This window comes from Nanorana parkeri, unplaced genomic scaffold, assembly GCF_000935625.1.
Source record: "Nanorana parkeri isolate BGI_ZX_2015 unplaced genomic scaffold, ASM93562v1 scaffold961, whole genome shotgun sequence".
NCBI lineage: Eukaryota > Metazoa > Chordata > Amphibia > Anura > Dicroglossidae > Nanorana > Nanorana parkeri.
Genome location: NW_017307229.1, coordinates 580,560 through 601,711, shown reverse-complemented (window position 1 = coordinate 601,711; position 21,152 = coordinate 580,560). Strand labels below are relative to the sequence as shown.

The following is a 21,152-nucleotide window of genomic DNA, read 5'->3' as shown; positions in this document are numbered from 1 at the left end:
AAAAAAAAAAAAAGTGTCCCTTTTCCCACCATGCACTGCTTGGGACATCATATGACACTACTGAAAATATGAAGTGGACATGCAAGTGGCCACATTGCTAGCATACAAGTGTTCTGTCTTAGGATCCACGGATTGAACACTGAATGCTCAGCATCACAAGACATCTCATTTTTGGTTCACGATAACCCCCCCAAAAAATTGTGGTCTGATTGTTGTCATGACAGGTTCGTCTGTTGCTCCCCGTCCCTTTCTTCTAGCCAATCTGAACATGGAACCATAGTGTCAGAAATTAGCCGCTAAGAGATGGGACTAAAACTGAAAAATACAATTATGTATGATTGAAAGATTGCGGGGAGATTTTCAGTAACACTATAGAAAAGCACTTGGATTTGCACGAGGGTCTTTCTGGTTCCTGTACCGAAATGCAAGCCAAACACCGAGGATCTGAAAAAAGAAAGCAGACAGGACATCGGATAAGCAGGCAAAACCATCAACAGCTGTCTTCTACCTACACCTACCCAGCAATCTCATTTCCATCCAAGCCATTTATTAAAACATATGCAAATTGTGACAACTAGTCTGCAACGGTTTGTTTTAGCTGTTGGCGAAGACTGCCAAGTGAAAGTTAGAAGGGATAGTTGACACCAGCCCCAGTCCGTTCCGGCCCGATTGGTGTTGGAACGCACTGGATTGCTTTCTGGTCGGGTCACTTTGTTTTGGGGCGGGAGGGGGCATGGCGGTGCAATGAAGTCAATGGCACCGCAGTCACGCCCACCGGCCGCAGTGCGATTATCGACACGTTTGGCACATCAGTGCCTGCGTTCCGGTGCGGTGCAAAAAAATGCTGCATGCACTATTTTTTTCTGACCGCTCTGGCTCCTGCAGACTCTTCCTCCTGTCCATACCTCAGTACAGTACAGACATTCAGTAACACAAGCGGGAGAAGCGTCAGTGGACTACAAGTGCGGTGACATCACTGCATTTTCATTCCATTGAGAAGAATCAAAGGATCTGTGAATGGATGACATGCCTGAGTGGATGGAATCATGCACAGCCACGCCGAATTCACACAAGAAGAGACAAGCCTGTGGGAATAACCCCTGTGATTTAGGGGGAGTGGTTACAATCTGACCATGGGTGTAACATGAAACATGGTCAGACATGTAAACTTTGCCTAAAGTGCAGGATGGTCACATTAATTTCCTTAAAGGCCAAGTAGAGCTTATAAGTCTAAAATAATTAAAGACTCTTATTAAGACAAAGACAGTACATTTGAAGCCCATTCGTGTCAGCCTTGTAAACAATTTTTAGCATCAAAAGGAACATCACTTCCAATTTGAAACATTGGACTTTGTTTTCTACTTCTAGAATCTAGAACAATACATTCCAGACCCATCTGACTGTAAAATGAATTGCGACTGCGTCCTTCAAAAACACAACACTTTGCTTTGGGGCCACTATTCTCAGAGTGCTCCCTTCCTAGAGAATTTGCTAGGTACCAGTACTGCACCTGCATGCTCTTCTAGGCATAGGTACTGTTCTTGCATATTGCCATGACTGGATTTATCTGTGAATAGGAGTCTAAATGAAGGGGTATATGGGTCTCCTCTGACCATCTCGCTTCCCCTATGGCAGCTCCCACCGGGCGCTTCGGTTTTAAGGTTATTGGCTATTTGCAGAAGTAGCATGTTCACTCCTCTATAGTGTGACAATGTTTTAGGGTCAATGGACAAACCAGGATTGTTGCTGATGTACAGAATAAAAAGAGGAAATCAGTGTGCTCACACCATGTCTATAAATGCAATTTGCGCAATGTGAGAATGCTGACAGTCAGCTGTCTCTGGACAGTACAGAGACGCTTGTGCAACAGTCATGCGCTTTCAGTTTGTTCTCATTACAATTAAACTGCACAATAATTCTTTAAAGGGAGCCTAAAAATAGCCATTTCACATTTGACTTGGTTATAAATCCAGGAAGAGATATACTTGTGCATGGTTTCATAGAATGCTCTTTATATGTTAAAGAACTCCAGGCAAAACTTATTAACTCTTGCAGTGGGGCTTTCCCCGCACTGCAAGGGTTAACTGCTACTTTTTGTTTGGGTGCTAAACCCCCCCAAAAATTATACTCACCCGAATTGCGGAGCCAGCTTGTTCATAGACCAGTTCTCCTAGCCTCTTTCCCCATCCACTGAGTGGCCTAAGGTCCTGTAGATCAGCGGTTCTCAACCTGTGGGTCGCAACCCATTGTTGAGTGGGTCACCGCGTCCATTTCTGCTGCGCTGGGTGAGAGCCTCCTCAGCCTCCTCCTAGCGCAGCAGTGTCAGTCAGTGGGAGGACAGCAGGGGCTGTGAATACAAAAGTGCCGCTATACACATTCCCTGGCCGCTGCAGCGACATTTAGTGGCCGGGGAGTGTGTACAGCAGGGCTTTTCTATTCAGAGCCGCTGCTGTCCTCCTGCCTCCCATACAGTGCGTGCTCTGCAGGAGGCGGGCATCTGAGCAGTGTTGAGGCTGAGGAGGCTGCATGGAGACAGAGCAGGTAGCAGGGGCTGGGGAGGGCTTGCATTCTTGTGAGTGTGCTTCTATTTTTATTTCTAAGTCCAGTGCCTTACCAAGTCCCGAGTCCAGCGCTCTGTTGGGGGTCACCACAACTTGGCAAATGTTACCAAGGGGCCCCGGCCCTAGAAAGGTTGAGAACCACTGCTGTAAATCATCACGTTCTATACACAGTGTATAGGTGTGAGGACCCCAAAGAACATCCCACTGCTGCACCAGAGAAGCAGGGAGTTGGCTCGGCGCTTCGGGTGAGTATAACTTTTATAGCACCTAGACAAAAATGAGCAGTTAACCCTTAGGTAGCCCCACTGCAAGAGTTAATAAAAGTTTTGCCCAGCATTCTTCTTATTAGCCAGCACCACCAGTGAGGAAACCCCCTGGATCCCATAATGACAACAGACATGGAGTGGTGACTAAAAGGTTTCTGACAGATATTGGGTTTAAAAATCAAATTATGCATTTACCTCTGTGAAGCTGAAGAAGAGTCCCACACCTCCGAGGATTTTCAAGGCTTCACCAGCATGATTCAACATTTTATCGCCACATGTTTCACACTGTGAATGCTTCATCTTACACTCCTGAATGCGAGAGAAAAACAAAGGCCATTGATCAGCACAAAATGTGCCCATAAGCCAATCAAAGCATAACAGACACGTGACTAATGAGTCAGAAAACCTCCAGGACGACTCATCCGCTCTTATAATATAGTCTCTTCATCGGAACATCAGATCAGTTGCCAATGTCAGGCAAGAAATAACAAAATGTGGTGATACTCCAAAGTAAACCTCCAGGAAAAACTGCAAAATACACAAATATGGGACCTGCCTTACCTGCAAATTGATTGGCACCTTTGCGACTCCCCTGTGTCACACTACAGAGCCGGAAGAAGACACCAAAGTTTTGTGTAATGAAAAGCAGGTAAAACACCTTCCTTGGATTTCATCTGTGTATTTAGCCGTTTGCCTGGAGTTCAGCTTTAACAATCAAGGGTGCAGCATATAATAATGTGCCAATTCAACCAGGTGGTGAAGCCACTTGGCAATATGTATTCTGTGTATAATAATGGCAAAAATATTTACTAAAACATCTGACAATAATGCGTTACACATCACAACACGTACCGCTTCACAGGAAGAAAATTCTGCCTTGAAATCTTTGCTATCTGTGGTGTTTAATAGACCGCAGCAATTCAAGTTTTTCTCCATCTCTTTTCGAGTGACATTACCAAGGTGGATCCATGTGTTGTTCAGGAAGTGCTCCTGGAATAATCAGAATACTTTTCAATACAGATCTATATCCTGCAAAAAAAAAGCTATGCATACAACAAACAGGACAAAATGTACACAGCAACCAGGTAAGCCAGGGCACCAAAAACTTCTAGTGCTTTACTTTCCGTACTTCTTTCTTTTTCTATTGTTGTGCAGGGAGGGAATTCCAGGCCTACTAAAATATCTGGGGTCTCCATGACCTAACTGACTTGTTTCCAAATTATACGACATAAGAAACAATGCTGGCACACAATGCTGCAGCAACGACTGCAAGAGTTTAACCACTTGCCATCCGGCTGCTGTAATTAAACGGCCAGACAGCCGACTACTAACGTAGCGTGGGAATTTATAAACAACCTTTCTGACTCCCGTGCGCAGGAAAGTTGATACATACAAGTATCCGGGCGGCTCTATCGGTTGTATGGTGTGGAAAGGGTGCGCTCCTGCAACCCCCCCAGCTATCTCGGGCTTCGCTGTCCTCAAGCATGGGGGTCTCTGTGGCTGTATCAGAGTGAGATCAGCAAACTTCCACTGGCTGATCTCCCCTCTGATCACTGGACCCGGAAGTGATGTGTATTATACCACTTCCGGTTTCAGTCTGTCATTTCTCCAGCTGCTGTAGCCGAAGAAGCAAATCTCTGCGTCATCAGATTCTTTGGGGTCCCTAGGGGTTTAATAGATCCCTGATGTCTCCATAAATTAGGACCTTATAGTGTATATGTGCCATCACATAGGAGGCTTGTTAGCCCCCTATGTGAGAGCAAAAAAGTGAAGTGTTAAAAAAAGCAAGTTTAAAAAAAGTTACATAGATATATAAAAATAAAAAAGTTTTTAAAGTCCCATGCTTCCACACAGGTCAAGGGCGCCTCGTCGGAGTGCGAGCAATAATTCTAGGGCCATCACTCACCGTTAACACTAAATTGATGAGCAGTAAAAGCTTTTAAAGCATTGCCTATGGCCAATTATGATTATGGTAGTCTTTTGTGATTTTGCGGGCGCACGCAATTTTAAGGCTTGACATGTTTGGTGTCTATTTACGTGACCCCGTCTTTTATGTTTTACCAAAAATTTGGCTAATAAAATATTTCCTAACATAACGTAGGGAAAACAGTTTGTTTTCAAAATGTTCGGTACTTTCTTCTTATTAGTATAAACCCCCCCCAGTGATTAAATACCACCAAAAGAAAGCTCTATCTGTCCCCCCCAAAAATTGTATAAAATTCGATTTAGTTCAGCGTTGTATGACTGAATAAATGTCAAAGTACTGCAGCGCTGGTCTTCAAGTGGTTAAAAGGAGAATGTGTAAGAACTTAGCCAATGTGTTGATAGCAGCCAAGTGCTTCACGGCATTCAGATCTAAGCTCCCACACCAGCACAAGCTGCACACTGTTTATGTATAGAGAACAGGGAAGTCACAGACAGACTGATAAAGGCAAACAGCATTCCTGATTTCCAGCACTCCTTGTGATTATCTGTCTGTCCCTGTGGTGGTAGAATGAGAGTGCCTCAGGCAGTAGTTCACAGTCACTTCCAGATTGTTTTTAAATCTGTGTAAGAAAATAATGATCTATGCAATGGGAATTACAAAAGTACCAACATCTGAGAGGACATGGCCCTACTTCCACAAGACTGAATGGCAGAGAGGTACACGTCACCATTCTTTTGTAAGGATAGAATTCTGAATGGGCCAGTTCCTGCCATGTAACCTATTCTGTGGTCAGAACCCTTTATCAGGACAGATTTGTTGTTTACAACTAGATTTTGAAGTTTTCAGAAAAAAAGTAAAATGGTAAGCAACCATTTTTATGCTGAATGAGAATATGTAATAAATATAAAATAGGTCTTCTCCCCATTGGGCTGCAGAAGTGGATATTCTCTTTTGGTTACCTGAAAAGTGTTTAAACAACAACATGTGCCCAATTTTATTCTGGGTATAGGTCCACTCCGATTATGGAACTTTTTCTGATTTTAGTTGCCCTAGTTAAAAATCTGGAATAACCTCCTTCTAACCCTTTAAATGCATTTTCTTGGAATGCGCTTATTCTATTAAGAGCACACCAACATACGACATAAGACAAGATCTTACTTGTTGCGATCTGTTCATAGCCAAACAGGAGCAAGATACCACCAGTTGGAAAATAAAGATGAGTATTAACACCACCATGTACTGGATTCGAGTTAAAGATGAATACCATTGAAAGCTATTATGAAGAAAAACTATTACAAAAATGACAGGAGAGCGTGTCATCAGAAACAAAACTCACTCAGGATCTGCGCACCACAATACCCTATATTCATCAGGAATACATACGAGAAGGTATTGGATCAGAGCTGCTTACCTTATTACTCTCCAGCTTGTGTCATAAAACCATATGGCTGTGCACCAAGATTTATTTTCTCCAAACTCCAGCAAAAACCTATTTTGTTTTGGACAGGGTGGGGGAAGCATGATAATCCCTGTCAGGTTTAATTGCTGTCGGTGCCCGAACTGGGGGTTTCCATCACTTCCTGTCAGAAGAGGAAGTGACAGAAAATCTCTTGCTATAATGTTTTTATATATTGTCCATGACTTTCTGTTCTGGTGATGCCCTTTTAGCTTTATTCCCCTCCCGCTTTGTTTTCCCCATACAGGCACCACAGGGATAGGAAGTGAGAAAAATAATCTCCACAATGGGGGGTCACAAACAGAAATTAAAACCTGACATCAATGTTTTCTGATGCTCTATCCAGAACTAAAATACATTTGGCTGGAATTAAGCTGTAAAGCAGAACTCTAAGCAAACAACTGATTACAGTAAACTGTGTTCCAGAAAAAAGTGTCCAGCCACTTTTGGAATTCACACACAGTGGCCAGACAGAAGACACCAATTTGTTTTGTTTCAGCTCCCAGTGTTGCCTGTTCCCGTACTGGTCATTTAGCCAGCAATGTTACATAGTTAGGTTGAAAGACACAAGTCCATCGAGTTCAACCTATAGAGATATATATTTTTTTTTTAAAGGAAAAAAATCCTAAACAGAGCGCTATGCCCAGTTACCCCCCTTGTTGATCCAGAGGAAGGCAAAAAAAACACCCCTATAAAGCATGGTTCAATTTGCTCCAACAGGGGAAAAATAAATTCCTTCCTTATCCCATAAGACAATCGGATATTCCCTGGATCAACAATCTCTGATGCTTAATATACCCCTAAGAACTCGACATCCAGTAATATTCTATGCATTAAGTGCATTACTGGCAGCCAGGTGAGACAAGCTGTGCAGCAAGATCAAGGCATTTCAGATCACAGGACCCAATGAACCTACACACAAACCTTTTGATTGATAAAATTGTATTTGGCTATTGCTGGAGTTTGACTTTAACTTTCACATGCACACCCTTATTACAAAAACACCACACACAATGAATAGCACATAAGGATACAATGAAGAGCATCACTTGATGGTGACTAACTGCTCCAATTAAGCCAACAATAGCAATAAGGAGTAGGAAAACGCCAACTGCGATGACTCCCCCAATAATCTCGATGCTGGAGACGATTCCAAAGCCTTTTCCCCATGCCGCCACACCAATCAGCAGGAGGCCAACCAGCTGAAAGAAGAAGAGAGAAAAGTTATAGCAATGTTACAACAAGAGAAAAAAAGCAGATTAAATCGGTGATGACGTTTTAGTCAAAAACTGAATTTCCAGCTGCGCTGAGTTTCACATGAAAAGGTTTTGTTTGACCTGCAGGTCAAATGCACCTCAAAAGGAAATGCAGCTTCCAAAGAAATCCAGAGCAATGCAAGGCAGGTCAAATAGCTTCTGAACTGCCATGTGTACTAATGGAACGCATGTTAGTACTCAAATGTTTCATTTATTTTGAAGCTCCGCGTGTATTGTAGAACAAACCCCTGTGAACAAGAAAAGTCAACCGTAAAATCACAGCACAGAAAAAAAAAATGTACAAGTGTGGTTTAGTCCTCCTCCGAAAAAGAGGGCCTCGATATTCCTGGACCCCCTGGGGCACAAGGCCCATGACAGGGGAAAGGCACTCCTCTGGTCTACCTAGTGGGTAAACCTGGCTGACCCTAATCCTTTAGGGACCAGCTGAAGCCGGTCGTTCAAGTACTATAGGGGCTCTCGCAAAGAGAGAGACCCCTGAGTGGGTGAAGGAAAAAGACCCATTAAGGCCATAGATCCTCCCCTCCACATCAGGATAGGCCCCCAAAAGCCCAGCATAAATAAGTGCCTGCCATGTGCTGTACATGGCAGGCCTACAAAAAAAATTGCTCCAAAACTAGCCAGAAGACCTGCCTAGGAGGCATGTGAAAGAAAAGCAAAAAATGATGGTGACCTAGTGCCACACTTGTGGGGTCTCAGATGCACTGTTTCTTTGGCACCCCTGGGGCAGATAACCCAGAGCTTCTTGTGCTTCCAGCCAGACAAGGGCAGCCCCACTCCTACCAGAAGGCATTATCACTGGAAGGATTTCTGATTTCTGCCTACAATCAGGGACAAGCCTGTTGCACCAACCCAGAAGCAACCTAGGAGGAAAAGGAAACCCGCCACCCCCCCAAGGTACCTACCCATAACTCCAGGGGATATTAGCCTTCCATCCCCAGATCCAAAGACAGCACCGTTCTCCCCCAGAGCCCCAGCGGTTACTAGACCGCTGCCCACCGGTTCTAGGGTGACACTGTTCTGCCTACGGAAGCTCCAGGGAATACTATACTTTTCTAATGGCACCCCAGTCACGCCATGCGGATCGCACGGTCTACCGCCGCGATTCCACCCGTGCTTCCAAACCCGATCGCATCTAAAACAGCCATGCGTCATGTATCGTGACCAGAAGGTACTTGTACTTTTTTTTTCTGCGATTGCCGCGCTGATGTCACCCCATGGAAATCAATGGGGCTGCGCGGCAATCACGCTTCCTGCATCGTGCAGGACCACACGACGGTGTAGTGCAGGTGTGAACCTAGCCTAAAATGCAATACTAGAATAATAAGAGAAATTCCAAGCGGCAGCCATACAGAACTGGAGCTAGAGGAACAGTCTTTGAGAGCCTGAGCTTTGCACCTACGATCCACTGATCATGGGTTGCAAATGCTTTGCAGGCTCCAATGCAAAAAAATGATTAAATGCGCATTGTTTTCTTTTATCAATGTGTATGCGCAGTAATTATTTTATTTCTAGAAGATGGACTATGCCATTAGAGATCCCATTTACAAACTTTGAAAGGAGATTTGCAAACGTGCGCGTCTCAAAACGAAACCTACTTTTCTTGCAAATATTAAAAATGGCGACATGGAACCTGTTGCTTTATTTTGTATGGGCAAAGCACAGGTGCAGTTTAAAGCAGCTCTGGTCGAACCACAGGGGACAGTTATGGAAAAACTGGAGGAAAGAAATCTGTAAAAAAAAAAGTGAAGCAGTTGCCCATAGCAACACTCCCTATCAATGACAAGACAAGAACGTATTGGTGGCTGTGGGCACCCGTTTCATTTGCATCCAGATATTATAGAACAGCCTTAAGCTGGCCATACACCTTACAACCATCGCACGACTTTCGTTGTGCGATGGTTGTAAGGGTATTCAAATTTCGTACGATTTGCCCATCTTGGACAGGCAGATCGTACTTGCGATAATCACTGCTTCCGATGATTGCAGTGCTGAGCGGGCAGTGTGCGCTTGTGCACAAAGGCCCGTGCGGCATTCGTGTCCTGAGCACGCCACTAACCCGCCGAAAATTGTATGTACATTTTCGGCAGGTTTTCAAGCGTGCTCGGAAGACAAATGTCGTGCGACCGTACAGTAGAGGAGATACAGTCCGTGTATCCATCACACTCAGAGCCGCTGCTCCAAACATGGAAGGTGGGTGCAGCAGGCGTCAGCGGATGGCTTCTGACAAAATATAGTAAAGTATATAAGGTTGGACATATATGGTTGGATAAGTAAAGGTTGGACACCGGCGCTCCAAAGCAAGTTCAGTACGTGTTCATTAACGTACTAGTTGCAAGTAGAACACTATACAAACGTTTCAGGGTCTCACAGGATCCCCTTCATCGGGCAAACAAGTCATGACTTGTTTGCCCGATGAAGGGGATGACTTGTTTGCCCGATGAAGGGGATCCTGTGAGACCCTGAAAGTTGTATAGTGTTCTCCTTGCAACTAGTACGTTAATAAACACGTACTGAACTTGCTTTGGAGTGCCGGTGTCCAACCTTTACGTACAGTAGAAGAGGTCGCACGCTGCCCATACACCTGCTGACTATCGTACGATCGCGGGATCACCCACAACTACCGTATGATAATCGGCAGGTGTATGGGCACCTGTATAGTCAGCAAGTGGTGGATGAGATCATATTGCAGATTCTCTACCAGATGCAACAGATCTGTTGCTTGGTGTAATATGGTAAAAATCTTTGTCACAGCAGCCCAAGGCAAATATGATGAGGGACCTCGGCCCGATCACACCTGTGCATTTTCCAGTACTGTGACGTACCTCTAACACCATATGGAAAGCATACGGGAGAGATTATTCTTTCTAACAGAAGTAGCCTACGTCACTACTCTACAGGCGAAGCTTAGTGAGGCTCAAACACACACTTCCAGCCTTACAGGCCGATATAAAATACACAAATTAATGTAGCCCTGTATTATTATATCCTGTCATTGGTTTCTGTGCAAGTACGGGAATTTGACCTAATATCAGCATGTTGCAGTCCCTGTAAAGCAGAGCTGAGACTGGGGAGGGAGGAGCAGTACAAGAAGCCAGGAAGGTGTGCAGAAATGCAAGGAACGTGCTGATGGGAGGAGAGAACAGAGAGCGAACAACGAAAGGGCATTTAGACCTGCAAGTGTTACTAGGCCCTCATTCACACCTGCAATGTAGCATGCAGGCAATCATCTGTGCGAGTTCCAGCGTGGTGGGTGATGATGGGGGATTTGTGGGACAGGGTGGCGTGATATGCCGTTTCAGCACATTACACTGGTTACTTTTTTTTTTTCTAACCTTGATCGAGCGTATACAAAGTGTACACTCCATTCAGTGGCTGCACTGCAGTGACCTCTGGTGCCATCCAATGGCAGCTTGTCTGCATTTTCCTGCGCTGCACATCACACCAACATTGTGGTGTACATGTGACACATATTGGGGCAAACAATTGTTTTCTATGTGCCCTAGTGGTGACCCGTGCAGAAAACCACAGGTCACTGCATATAATGTGAACATAGCCTTGAGGTTCTAGTAGTTTGGTCAGTCTAACTCAGGGATGGCAAAACCCCGGCCCTCCAGCTGTGGTGAAACAACAAATCCCATGAAGCATCTCTCTCGGGGAGTCATGTCTGTGGCTGTGAGAATCTTGCAAAGCCTCATGGGATACGTAGTTCCACCACAGCTGGAGGGCCGCAGTTTGGCCATCCCTGGTCTAACTCATGGACAGGAAACCTTGGCTCGCCAGCTCTGGTGAAACTACAAGTCCCATAAGGCACTGCTAGAGTGACAGACACAGACATGACTCCCAAAGGCAGATGCATGGTGGGATTCATAGTTATACCACAGCTGGAGTGCAGAGTCACCCTACCCCTGGTCTAACTGAAAACAGCGCAGTGTATATGTGGCCAAGACTGTTTTTTAGTCCAGTGAAAATGGTTTAAAACTTTGCTGGTGTTTACTGCTGCCTCTGCCCTCACGTGCGAGATTTCCACTTCCTCTCCAGATGACACATTTCAGACAGAATGGGTGTATTATGAGTAGATGTAAGCTGGAAGTGACATTTACTTTGCTACAAAGTGCTTTGCATCACACAATTGTTGTGGATTTGGCTTTAATTAAATGCTTGCTTTATTTTATTGTATTTATTTTCATCCTTTGCAGCATCAGTGCTGCTGTCCTGGGGCTGTTCTTTGCAGCCACTTCCTGTTTATGTGCACTGGCTTCAGCTATTGCTGCATGGCATATGTCAGGACGGATTTCTTGCAGATGACAACTTGAAACCAGAGTAAGGCCTCATTCACACTACCACGCGTATATGCGCGTATTATACCATATGCAGCATATGCAAATAAATGCGTATGCATACACATAGCTGCATATGGAGCCGTATATTTGCGTAGCGTAAACATGCACAAAAACAGAATGGAACCAAGATGTGTCCAGGCAGCGTATTTCTGTGTATTTAATGCTCATATACAGTTCATTAAATTTCTATTACGAATGATGCATTCTGGGATTGCATATAGTGCACGCATATGCGCACATATAAATACGCCCATGTACGCAATATACAATTTTGCTCTTGCGTTGTGTGTGAATGAGGCCTAAAGCGAGTTGAAACTGCCACATCAGAAACCAATGTAATAGGGCGACAACACAAGATAACAGTTGGGTTATGTTGTCATCCTTTTGGGCTTGTTAACACAATGTCCGGATTCTGTCCTGACCAGATCTGTTCGCTCCTGCACTTAAAATGCATCCCAATGTGTTTTATGGGCTACAGTTCTCACGTGCGCAGTCCGTTCAGGTCACGACAGAAAAAATACTGCATGTCACATTTTGTCCGGTCAGGAAACGCACGAACGGGTCAAAAACGCAACGTAAAGGGACTGCACTGCAGCCAAGCAAAAGAAAAAAGTGAGCTCGCAAATCCTCATATAAACTCCAAAATCCAATAACGACGTCTCCTGCGGGCTTGTTCTCTGCAGATTGCTGTAGCCAGCACCAACACCATGACTGCAAACATGTGATACATGTCTGATCACCAGCTATACATACACAAAGGGAAGTGGTTGTTAAGAGATGGCGGAAGTGACCTCAGAGGAAGAATCTGCATACTGACAGCCCCACGGCTTACACAAAAAAAAAAAAGAACCGTCAGCGTCGGGTTTGCGGTAAAAACGCGTCAAAATGCACTGCATGCAGAGCACCGCATCTGCAGATCCGCACCAGATCAGGACCGGAAAAATCGCATGAACAAGCCCAGGAAGTGTTTGAACAAGGACCTTTATGGCTGGAGTTCAATGAAACCTGCCGATTTATCCCCTTGGGCCCCCAGACCTTTTTCGCCCTAAATCCCTGAACATTTTCCTTTGCCTTTTATATGTATACATACCTCTTAGCATTTGTAGCATGATATTCGTGTTAGAGAGCGCTGCTGCCCGGCTACCACAATATGTCACACAGTGGAATGGGGGCAGCACTCAATGTGGGTACACACACAGGTTTATTTGCATGCAGATGGGGTTCATTTAGGACTGCAACAACTAATAAACGGGCAAAAAAATCGATTATGAAAATAATCGTTAGCTGCAGCCCTGGTTGGTTTTAATATTTTACATTTGTATTTATCTTAATATCTTTTACTTTGTTATTTTTATCACTTTATGTTTTTAGTTTTTACTATTTTTTGTAATTTCTTTTTTTTACTTAATCACTTTAATTAAATTTACTTTGTTTTTTTTCTAATTTTTTTTATAATTATTTTTTTAAATTACCCCCCCCCCCCTCCCTAACATTATTTCTATCACACAGGAGCTAACAAGCCCCTGTGTGATAGCATTTGGAGGTGACAGGTTCTCTTGATTAAACCTGTCAACTCCGACAGCCCAGAAGAGCAGGGGACCTTGAAAACCACGGCAGGGAGGGAGGCAGCGGGCGAGGAGAGAGCCGGTGTTCGTGGAGAGGAGGAGGAGTGACAATCAGGCTGCTTACAAGTGATCGTGAGCGGCTGTGCAGCCGCTCAAGATCGCTCGTACAAAAATGGCTCCCCCTCTACATATAGCCCTGTTGCTTCAGTGCATGGCAGTAGTATGACAACTTTGGCAACCAGGAATCTCAGCGGGTCCAGGATATAAACCATTTTATAAAAGAACCTGGCTTTTCAGATTCTTCCGGGTAGCTGGGATCTGGAGGTTTCTTAGAGCTGGGATGAAATCTCCAGTCCTGGGGCCAGGCGTTGCCAACGACTAGTCTGGGCTGATCAGGTGGCTGAGGGCAGCCTCATTAAGAAGCCAGACCAGAGGTGGTGTGGTGTGTGCTGTAGGCACACGAGGGCCAAGCCAGCTGGTGTAGTGGAGCCACACACAGAACAGCCAGGGAGGGTGGAGGAGGTAACAGGCTGAGAGAGCCAGGCACAAGGTGTGTGGAAAGCTGCTGAAAGTGGCCAAAGGGTATGAAGTACCCCCGAGACGTTTTGTTAAGGCAAACGTTATGCCCTGGGACTGGGACCCTGTGAGTGAACAGGACAACCTTGAATCGGTGAGACAATATACCCTATTTGCTGGAGAAGATCAGTAATCTTTGTGTTATATGCTGAAGTTGAGTCTTCATTATATGCTGAAGTTGAGTCTTCATTTGTGTTTTTCACCTGTGAGTTGCCCGAGGAGGAAAATGTTTATGGAAAAGCCCTGTGCGAGTGCTCTGTGATCTCCCCAACATTACACAGGGATGAATGTAGAAAAAAAAAAAACTACCCGCCCGCCACTGCATGTCCCGGGGCGCCGGACGATAGAAATCCACACCTGGCAGATTTTGCAGACAGACCTCCGCATAAAAATGCAAGTGTGAATGAGGTCTTAATCATGTGTTGTGACTAATCCTACTTCTCCGTGTCCTAATTATTGGAGGACAGGTTGTGTTTGTCTTTTGTCCTCAGCGTTCGCTCTGCAGCAGTGTCACAGGTTCATGCGCCGGTCTTTGTAATGAGTGACCCAGCAAGTACTAGAAAAATACGACCTTGGGGATTGTTTTTCCATTTTGCAGAATAGATAAAAGCTCCGCAGCCGACATGTAGATCTATAGTGTATTTTTAGTGAGCACACATTTTCAATTATTCATGTCATTTTCCAGTGTCCCTCTAACATGCTTGCTATATCAGATTTGTGCTACATAGTCAGATTTCTGGATTTTCCCTCCTGTGGCTCTATTTCATTGCACTCATCCGGTGTCCCAGATCAAAAATAGCCAAGATATGTTTTGGGGTTGCTATCTTTTTTTTATTGCTGCCTGCATTGTCATTTGGTGGTTTTAGATGACACCGTAAATCCTTATACGTGGGTAGTAGTCTCTATGTACTTGGCTGTGTGTATATGTCATCTCACACAAGTCCTTGCTTGTGCCTCTACCCTAATGAGCCACTGAAAAGTTAAAGTGACACAACAACGGTCCCAATGAGTAATCACTAGGGATAGCAGACTGAAAAGAAATGCTTCCGCCTACAGATGACATCATACTCCCCAAGATGCTTCACCCAGGACTAAGTTGTTGACTAGTCCTTTGCTCTGTTTTTTTTGGGGGGTACAACTTAAAAAAAAACAAAAAGTCAGTTCCTCTTTAAGATCACAATATTGTTGGATAAATGACATTCACCTAATCTAAAATGATTCTAAGGTACAAAGCACCAATCCCTGTGAAATCCAAGGGGTTCCACACAACTCTTTTTGAAGCTTCGCACTGGCAGGGTGCAGACAAGCAATATAGAACTGCTTCAGGGGCATTCGAAGATCAGTTTTAGATGCTTTGGAGTTCCTTCACAGGCAGTGAACTCCAAACTTCACTCTGGCCTCCTGCTGTCTTGTACTCCTAAATTGCCTCAAGTTGCTTTTGCAATCCAATTGATTAGTATAGAAGGAGATTAAAAGTTAAGTCTTGGAATCAGATTAAGTTTCAGAGTTGGGTAAGAGTTAAGTACCAGGGAGATGCTAAAGTTACCCTGTTAACACCAGGTCACATTTACATATTCGCACTCTGGTCCTGTGGCCCATGTATTTAAAAGCCACCGTTACAAGTAATTTCACTAGTCAGATGGGTCGAATATTTGCTCCCCCCCACTGGCCACTGTGGTTGGAGACTCCTAGGTCATTACATTCAATACAGGACCAGCAGTCCAACCATGTAAATGACGATGTTAAATAGAGGGGTGATGACAAGACTGGATGGAGAGCGGGCTTGGGTTGCTGGTTGTCCCAACTGAAACCAGCAGAGAGGAATACTGCAGGACTCTAGATCAAGGTAAAAATTCCTCTGTATTAGATCACCCCCTAGAAAAACAAGCACTTAGGCCCCATTCACACCTAGGCGTATTGTATTATGCGGGCCTGTCGCGCGTTTTTTTACCGCGATTTGCGGTAAAAAAGTTGCGCGACCGCCAGTGAAGGCGGGAGTGTAGGTTATATATTTTCTACACTTTTCTAATAAACTCTAAATTGATACTTTGTAGAGATCTTCCCTAAAGAGACATGGTCACCCTGGTCATGGCCCCACTTAAGGCTGTGACACCCTGCACCTGAAGCAGCGCGGAACGGTGGTGTGCTGCCTTCGCGTGCAGTGTCATGTCATTTTTTTCCCCGGCACGTCAGCTTACGAGAGCTCGCATAGCTGAGCGTGTCGAGATGAAAAATGTCATCATCAGCCAATCGGCACGCGCGTATAAACCCACGCATCACAATGCAAACTCTATCCGGTTGTTACGCGTGAGCCGATTGGCTGAAGATGCACTCAATCATCTGGCTGCACTCCCCTCACACACTGCATGTGAAGCTCCGTGCCTGATACTTTTCCTCACGTTCTTACCAACACCAATTCCCTTTTTTTTTCCCTTTGAGTCATGTGACAGTTTTTCTAAAAACAATACAGACTAATGATTTTAGGACAGTGGTGGAGCGCCAGTTCCTGGTCGCAGCTGCAACCTCTGTGACCTTGGTAGTTCTGCCACTGACTCCAAGCTGTAGAGGGACTACAAATCTCAGAAATACAGAATAATACCACCCGCTACAAAATCCCAGACTACAAATCCCAGCAATGCCAAATGGCACTAGCTATAGAGGACCACAAGTCCCTGCAATACATTATACGGCAATGTAGAATATGAAGCTACATACTCTGTGCTGCTCCGGGGTGCCGGCCTAATGTTTTCGGTGGAGGATCTCACAGGGTCTCAGAAGGTCACACGGGCGGCATTGTTCCAGAAAGGAGGAGGAGATGCGGCACCAGCTTATACTGCAAAATGTGCAAGGTTCACAGGAAAGCTGCAGAGGTCCTCAGCAAGTGCAGGACCTCAGGCAGCGGCTTCATTTTAAAAATGTAAAGTGACTGTATCAGCGTTTAGTATCAGGGAATTTTCACTAGTACGAGTTCTTGTGAAAATGCCCAGTATTGGCACCGATACTGATATCAGTGCATCCCTACACTCCCTCGCCATTCCTTCCTTTGTCACAGCCGGTGACACTACCTACAGCTTGCAGAGTTTGGGGGAACATGTGACCTTATCCCCTCTGACAGTGTTCAGGCCTAGCAACCTGCTCTCTAATGGTGCCCTATGGCTATCAAAAGCAATAAAAAAAAATCCCTGGTTCCTCCAGGTACAGAGCTGGAAGTCACTTCCGCCCTTTTGCCTGCTTTTAAAAGGAGAACTATGGGGTTAAGGCTTTTCCCCATAGTTCTCCTTAGGGCAGTGGTTCTCAACCTTTCTAGGGCCGGGACCACCTTGGTAACATTTGCCAAGTTGTGGTGACCCCCAAAGGTAAAATTTCGGGATGACGCGGCTGCTGCAGCGACATCTGGCGGTGTGGCGGGAGAACTGACAAGGCTGCGCTAGGAGAGAGCTGAGGAGGACTCTCACCTTGCACAGCGACCCACAGGTTGAGAACCACTGCTATAGGCAAAGACAGGACCGGGCTCTGCAGCTGGAACTAGAAGAATTGGATTTAAAGTATGAGGTACATACTCTGCAGTACTGTCACTGATAGGATGGGCTCGGGCGTGTTCGCAGCTCCACGTGCCGAGCCCGCCAGGAAGCTGACAGCGCGCAGTGCCAATCACAGGCACTGAGACATTTCCCGATCTCTGCAGCTGCGGACCAGGAAAATGGAATGCATAGCTAGAAGTGTGTTTTACATATTTTTTTGCTTGAATACATACATATTGCACCCGTCCTCTGCTGCTGTCAATCACTAGAAGGGGACCTGATGGAGAACTTCAGGTCCCCCTCTGCTGATTGGCAGCGTCAGAGAGTGGGTGCAATAGCTAGTTTGCTATTGGCTTTTACAAAGTGAAATAGCCAATAGGAATCTAGCTATGCATTCCTATGGTGGGTTTTTTTTTCTGACTTACGGCGGCCCACGATTTTTCCGGGAGAAAGTGTTTCTCTCCCGGCGGCCGAGAGTCACTAGGCGACCCCTGGCAAATTGTCATTCGAACCCCCGAGGGGGTACCAACCCACAGGTTGAGAACCACTGCCTTAGGGTAACGGGAGGACACAAACTTGCGTCCTCCCGTCACCCTAAGCTCAGTATATCGCGAGCTACAGCTCGCGGTATACTGAGACGCCACAGTATACCGCAAGCTACTGCTCGCGGCATACTGAGACGCTGCAGCTGAAGCGGATCCCGACAATTATGTCTGGATCCGCCCAGCTGCGTGAGTGACAGCTGGCTCTGCCTATCTAGAGGCAGAGGTACCCGCCCCCTCCCGATCCATCTGCCAGCGCTGGCAGATGGGAGCGGGGAATCCAGCCCCTCCCCTGTCACAGCAGAGAGCCGTGACAGGATCGAGAGGTGAGCGAACGCTGGTATGTGTTCGCTCACCTCCCGATCTATTGAGCCGACCTGTGACAGTCTCATTGTCACAGGTCGGCTAGAACTATGAGGCGAGTGAAAAGCACTCACCTCATAGTTCTCCTTTAAAGTTTACACCCAAAACACACGCAATATATTTGTCTGCTCACATTTAACCTCATTCCACTTTCTGGCGCTTGGAGGCACGAGGGACACAACATTGACCTCACAACTGGCCCTTGGGAGGGCTACATCACCAGCGGGAAACATAGTTTGTAAGCTGAAAGATCTCCCAGGAATTTGTGAAATGTTTCATGAGATCTTTTTAAATGTATTTATTTAGTATATGTTGCCCACCCACTAACATGGCTGCAGGCCGGTACAATGGCACTCGCAATACAGACACCATGGCAAATGTAGAGGGTCAGGTTCGGTTTGTTTATACATCAGCGGTAGCTAAACTGCAGACCTCCAGCTGTGGTGACACCACAAATCTCATTGTGCATCTGACTCAGAGTTTACAAAGCCTAATGAGATTTGTAGTTTCACCACAGCTGGAGGGCCAGAGTTTAGCTATCCCTGCTCTACATGCTTGGTGCCGATGTCATCAATGGGATGGCACAGATGAGAAGAAGCCAGTCACCGATGACTGTGGCGGCATGAGATGCAGACCCGAGGCAGCACGGAGCAGAGAAAGTGTAGAAAACCTATCAATAGAAGTACGTCTTATAGAAGTCATCAGTCTAGATATGGTTAGCTTCAACGCTTTGTTGGCAGGGGTTACCCTTTAAAAGTCCTCCCTCCACAAGAACATCACTGGGATCCCGCAGACTCCTGTATGGCTCACAGTCGTTCTTGTTTTCTTCACATATGCACGACACAATCTCCATACATTCCTAATGTACAGCCACCCACCACAGACAAATAATGGATAAACCTTCCATAGAACTGACCAGAGATTGTGATGTACACAAATGGGAGACGAGCTAGACCTGGTCACTCATAGATTGGGCCACACATGCGTACAATCCATTTATTTACCACCCCAGAGATCACCAAGGCTGGCCATACACTATACAATCTGATTGTACAAACTCATTTAGCTATGTAATATGATGACACAGCTAAACACTTAATTCCATCAGACGGGCCCTTGCACTACACAGCAGATGGTGAAACTAAAAGAGATTGTATAGTGTATGGGTCCCCCTAGGTCTGAGCAGAGGGTCATGGTAATATTCCACAAGGCAGATTCTACAGATCAGACAAATGATTCCTATACAGTAGTCAGCGAAGTATCCAGCCTATAATCAGCCGGTGTAGGCCCTGCTCTGGACCACTGACAGGCCGGGCGGGAGAAGCAGACAGCAGGGAGGCTCCTATGATGATACGATGACGGAATGCCTCACACACACACTGATGTTCCGCTATTCTTACCATGTAGACCACGTTGAGCGCACACAGCGCATTCTTGGAGCAGGTGAAGCCGCCGCACACCATCCTCCCGACGTGGGCTCTGGCCGAGCTCCGCCGAATCACTGGAGGGGTCTCTTTAAATGAGGAGCTCCTTTCTTTCTTTCTTTCTCCCCACCGGCCCGCTGTCCAGTGACGTCACCACCCTTGCTCCCTAGAGACAGACGAGATCGCTGATTGGTTGCGTGTGAATCTTCTCCGTCCTTCCATCGATCGGGCTTCCCCTGCTGACGCGCTACGCTGGCGCAGTTGTGACGTTGTACGAAATCCCAGGGAGCTGCCATCTTGGTACGCCAGCCACTCCCTTCAGTATAAACACTGTTGTTCCGTACGCCGGGGTGTAGTGCGTGTCGCGTGATGCTGTAGAGGAAGTGTGGGCTAAGCTATTTGTTGCTGTTTGTTTTCGTCATTTCCCTATGACAATTGACAAGTGGATATCAGCTGCTCTGATGCTGGCGACTTATAAAACGTTGCCAATGCTTGGTTCATAATTGTCCATGTTATTCAGGGACCGTGTTAGGTGTTGAGATATCTGTGCTATAAAGTCAGTCTTTTGTGTATGATGGCTTACATTTTTTTTTATATATATTATTATTATACAGGATTTATATAGCGCCAACAGTTTGCACAGCGCTTTACAATATAAGGAAGACATTACAATCACAATTCAATTCAAGACAAGATGGTAAGGAGGGCCCTGCCCCTGAGGGCTTACAATCTGAAAGAGGAGGGGGAAATGATACATAAGGAGGGGGCTGTGTGGGGATGAATTATTTGAGAATGTGAAGGTTCAGTGGTTAGGTCGAGGTGGGATAGGCTTCCCTGAAGAGATGAGTCTTTAGGGAACGCCTAAAGGCAGTCAAGGTGGGAGATAGATGGACAGGTTGGGGTAAAGAGTTCCAGAGGATGGGAGAGACTCTAGAGAAGTCCTGGAGGCGAGTATGGGAGGAGTGGACAAGGGAGCTGGAAAGCAGGAGGTCAATGGATGAGCGGAGGGGGCGGTTAGGGTAATACTTTGAGACAAGGTCTGAGATATATCCGGGGGCAGAGTTGTGGATGGCTTTATAGGTGACTTTTAATATTTTGAATTTTATCCTCTGGGTAAATATATTATCTTTATCAGTCTTCAAGCCTTTTTTATGTGTGGTGAGGAGTTGGCATTTGTCTCAGGGTTATATTGCTGCTGGAGGCGCCTTTGGGAAGATATACCTTCATTTCCTTTCCCAGAGATACAAGTATAAGAAAGGGTTGTGGCTGTCACGGGAACAGGAAGGATCTGAAACCAAAAAAAAAGTTCTAGTCCTTTCTTAAAGGAGAACTAT

General features: G+C 45.7%; 1 protein-coding gene across 2 annotated transcripts; it reads right to left on the bottom strand.

The window, feature by feature from the left end:
- Positions 1 to 237: 237 nt before the first annotated feature.
- TSPAN31 (tetraspanin 31) lies at positions 238 to 20,058 on the bottom strand. 2 transcript variants are annotated; one of them, XM_018566598.1, is made up of 6 exons: positions 19,795 to 20,058; positions 7,245 to 7,412; positions 5,913 to 5,993; positions 3,680 to 3,817; positions 3,023 to 3,136; positions 238 to 444 (listed from the first exon to the last, which is right to left on the bottom strand). In XM_018566598.1, the coding sequence occupies exons 1-6, from the start codon at positions 19,855 to 19,857 to the stop codon at positions 370 to 372; spliced, it is 639 nt and encodes a 212-aa protein (XP_018422100.1). In that variant the 5' UTR covers positions 19,858 to 20,058; the 3' UTR covers positions 238 to 369. The 2 variants fall into 2 exon arrangements, with proteins under 2 accessions (XP_018422100.1, XP_018422101.1); XM_018566599.1 differs by lacking the exons at positions 5,913 to 5,993; positions 7,245 to 7,412.
- Positions 20,059 to 21,152: the final 1,094 nt, after the last annotated feature.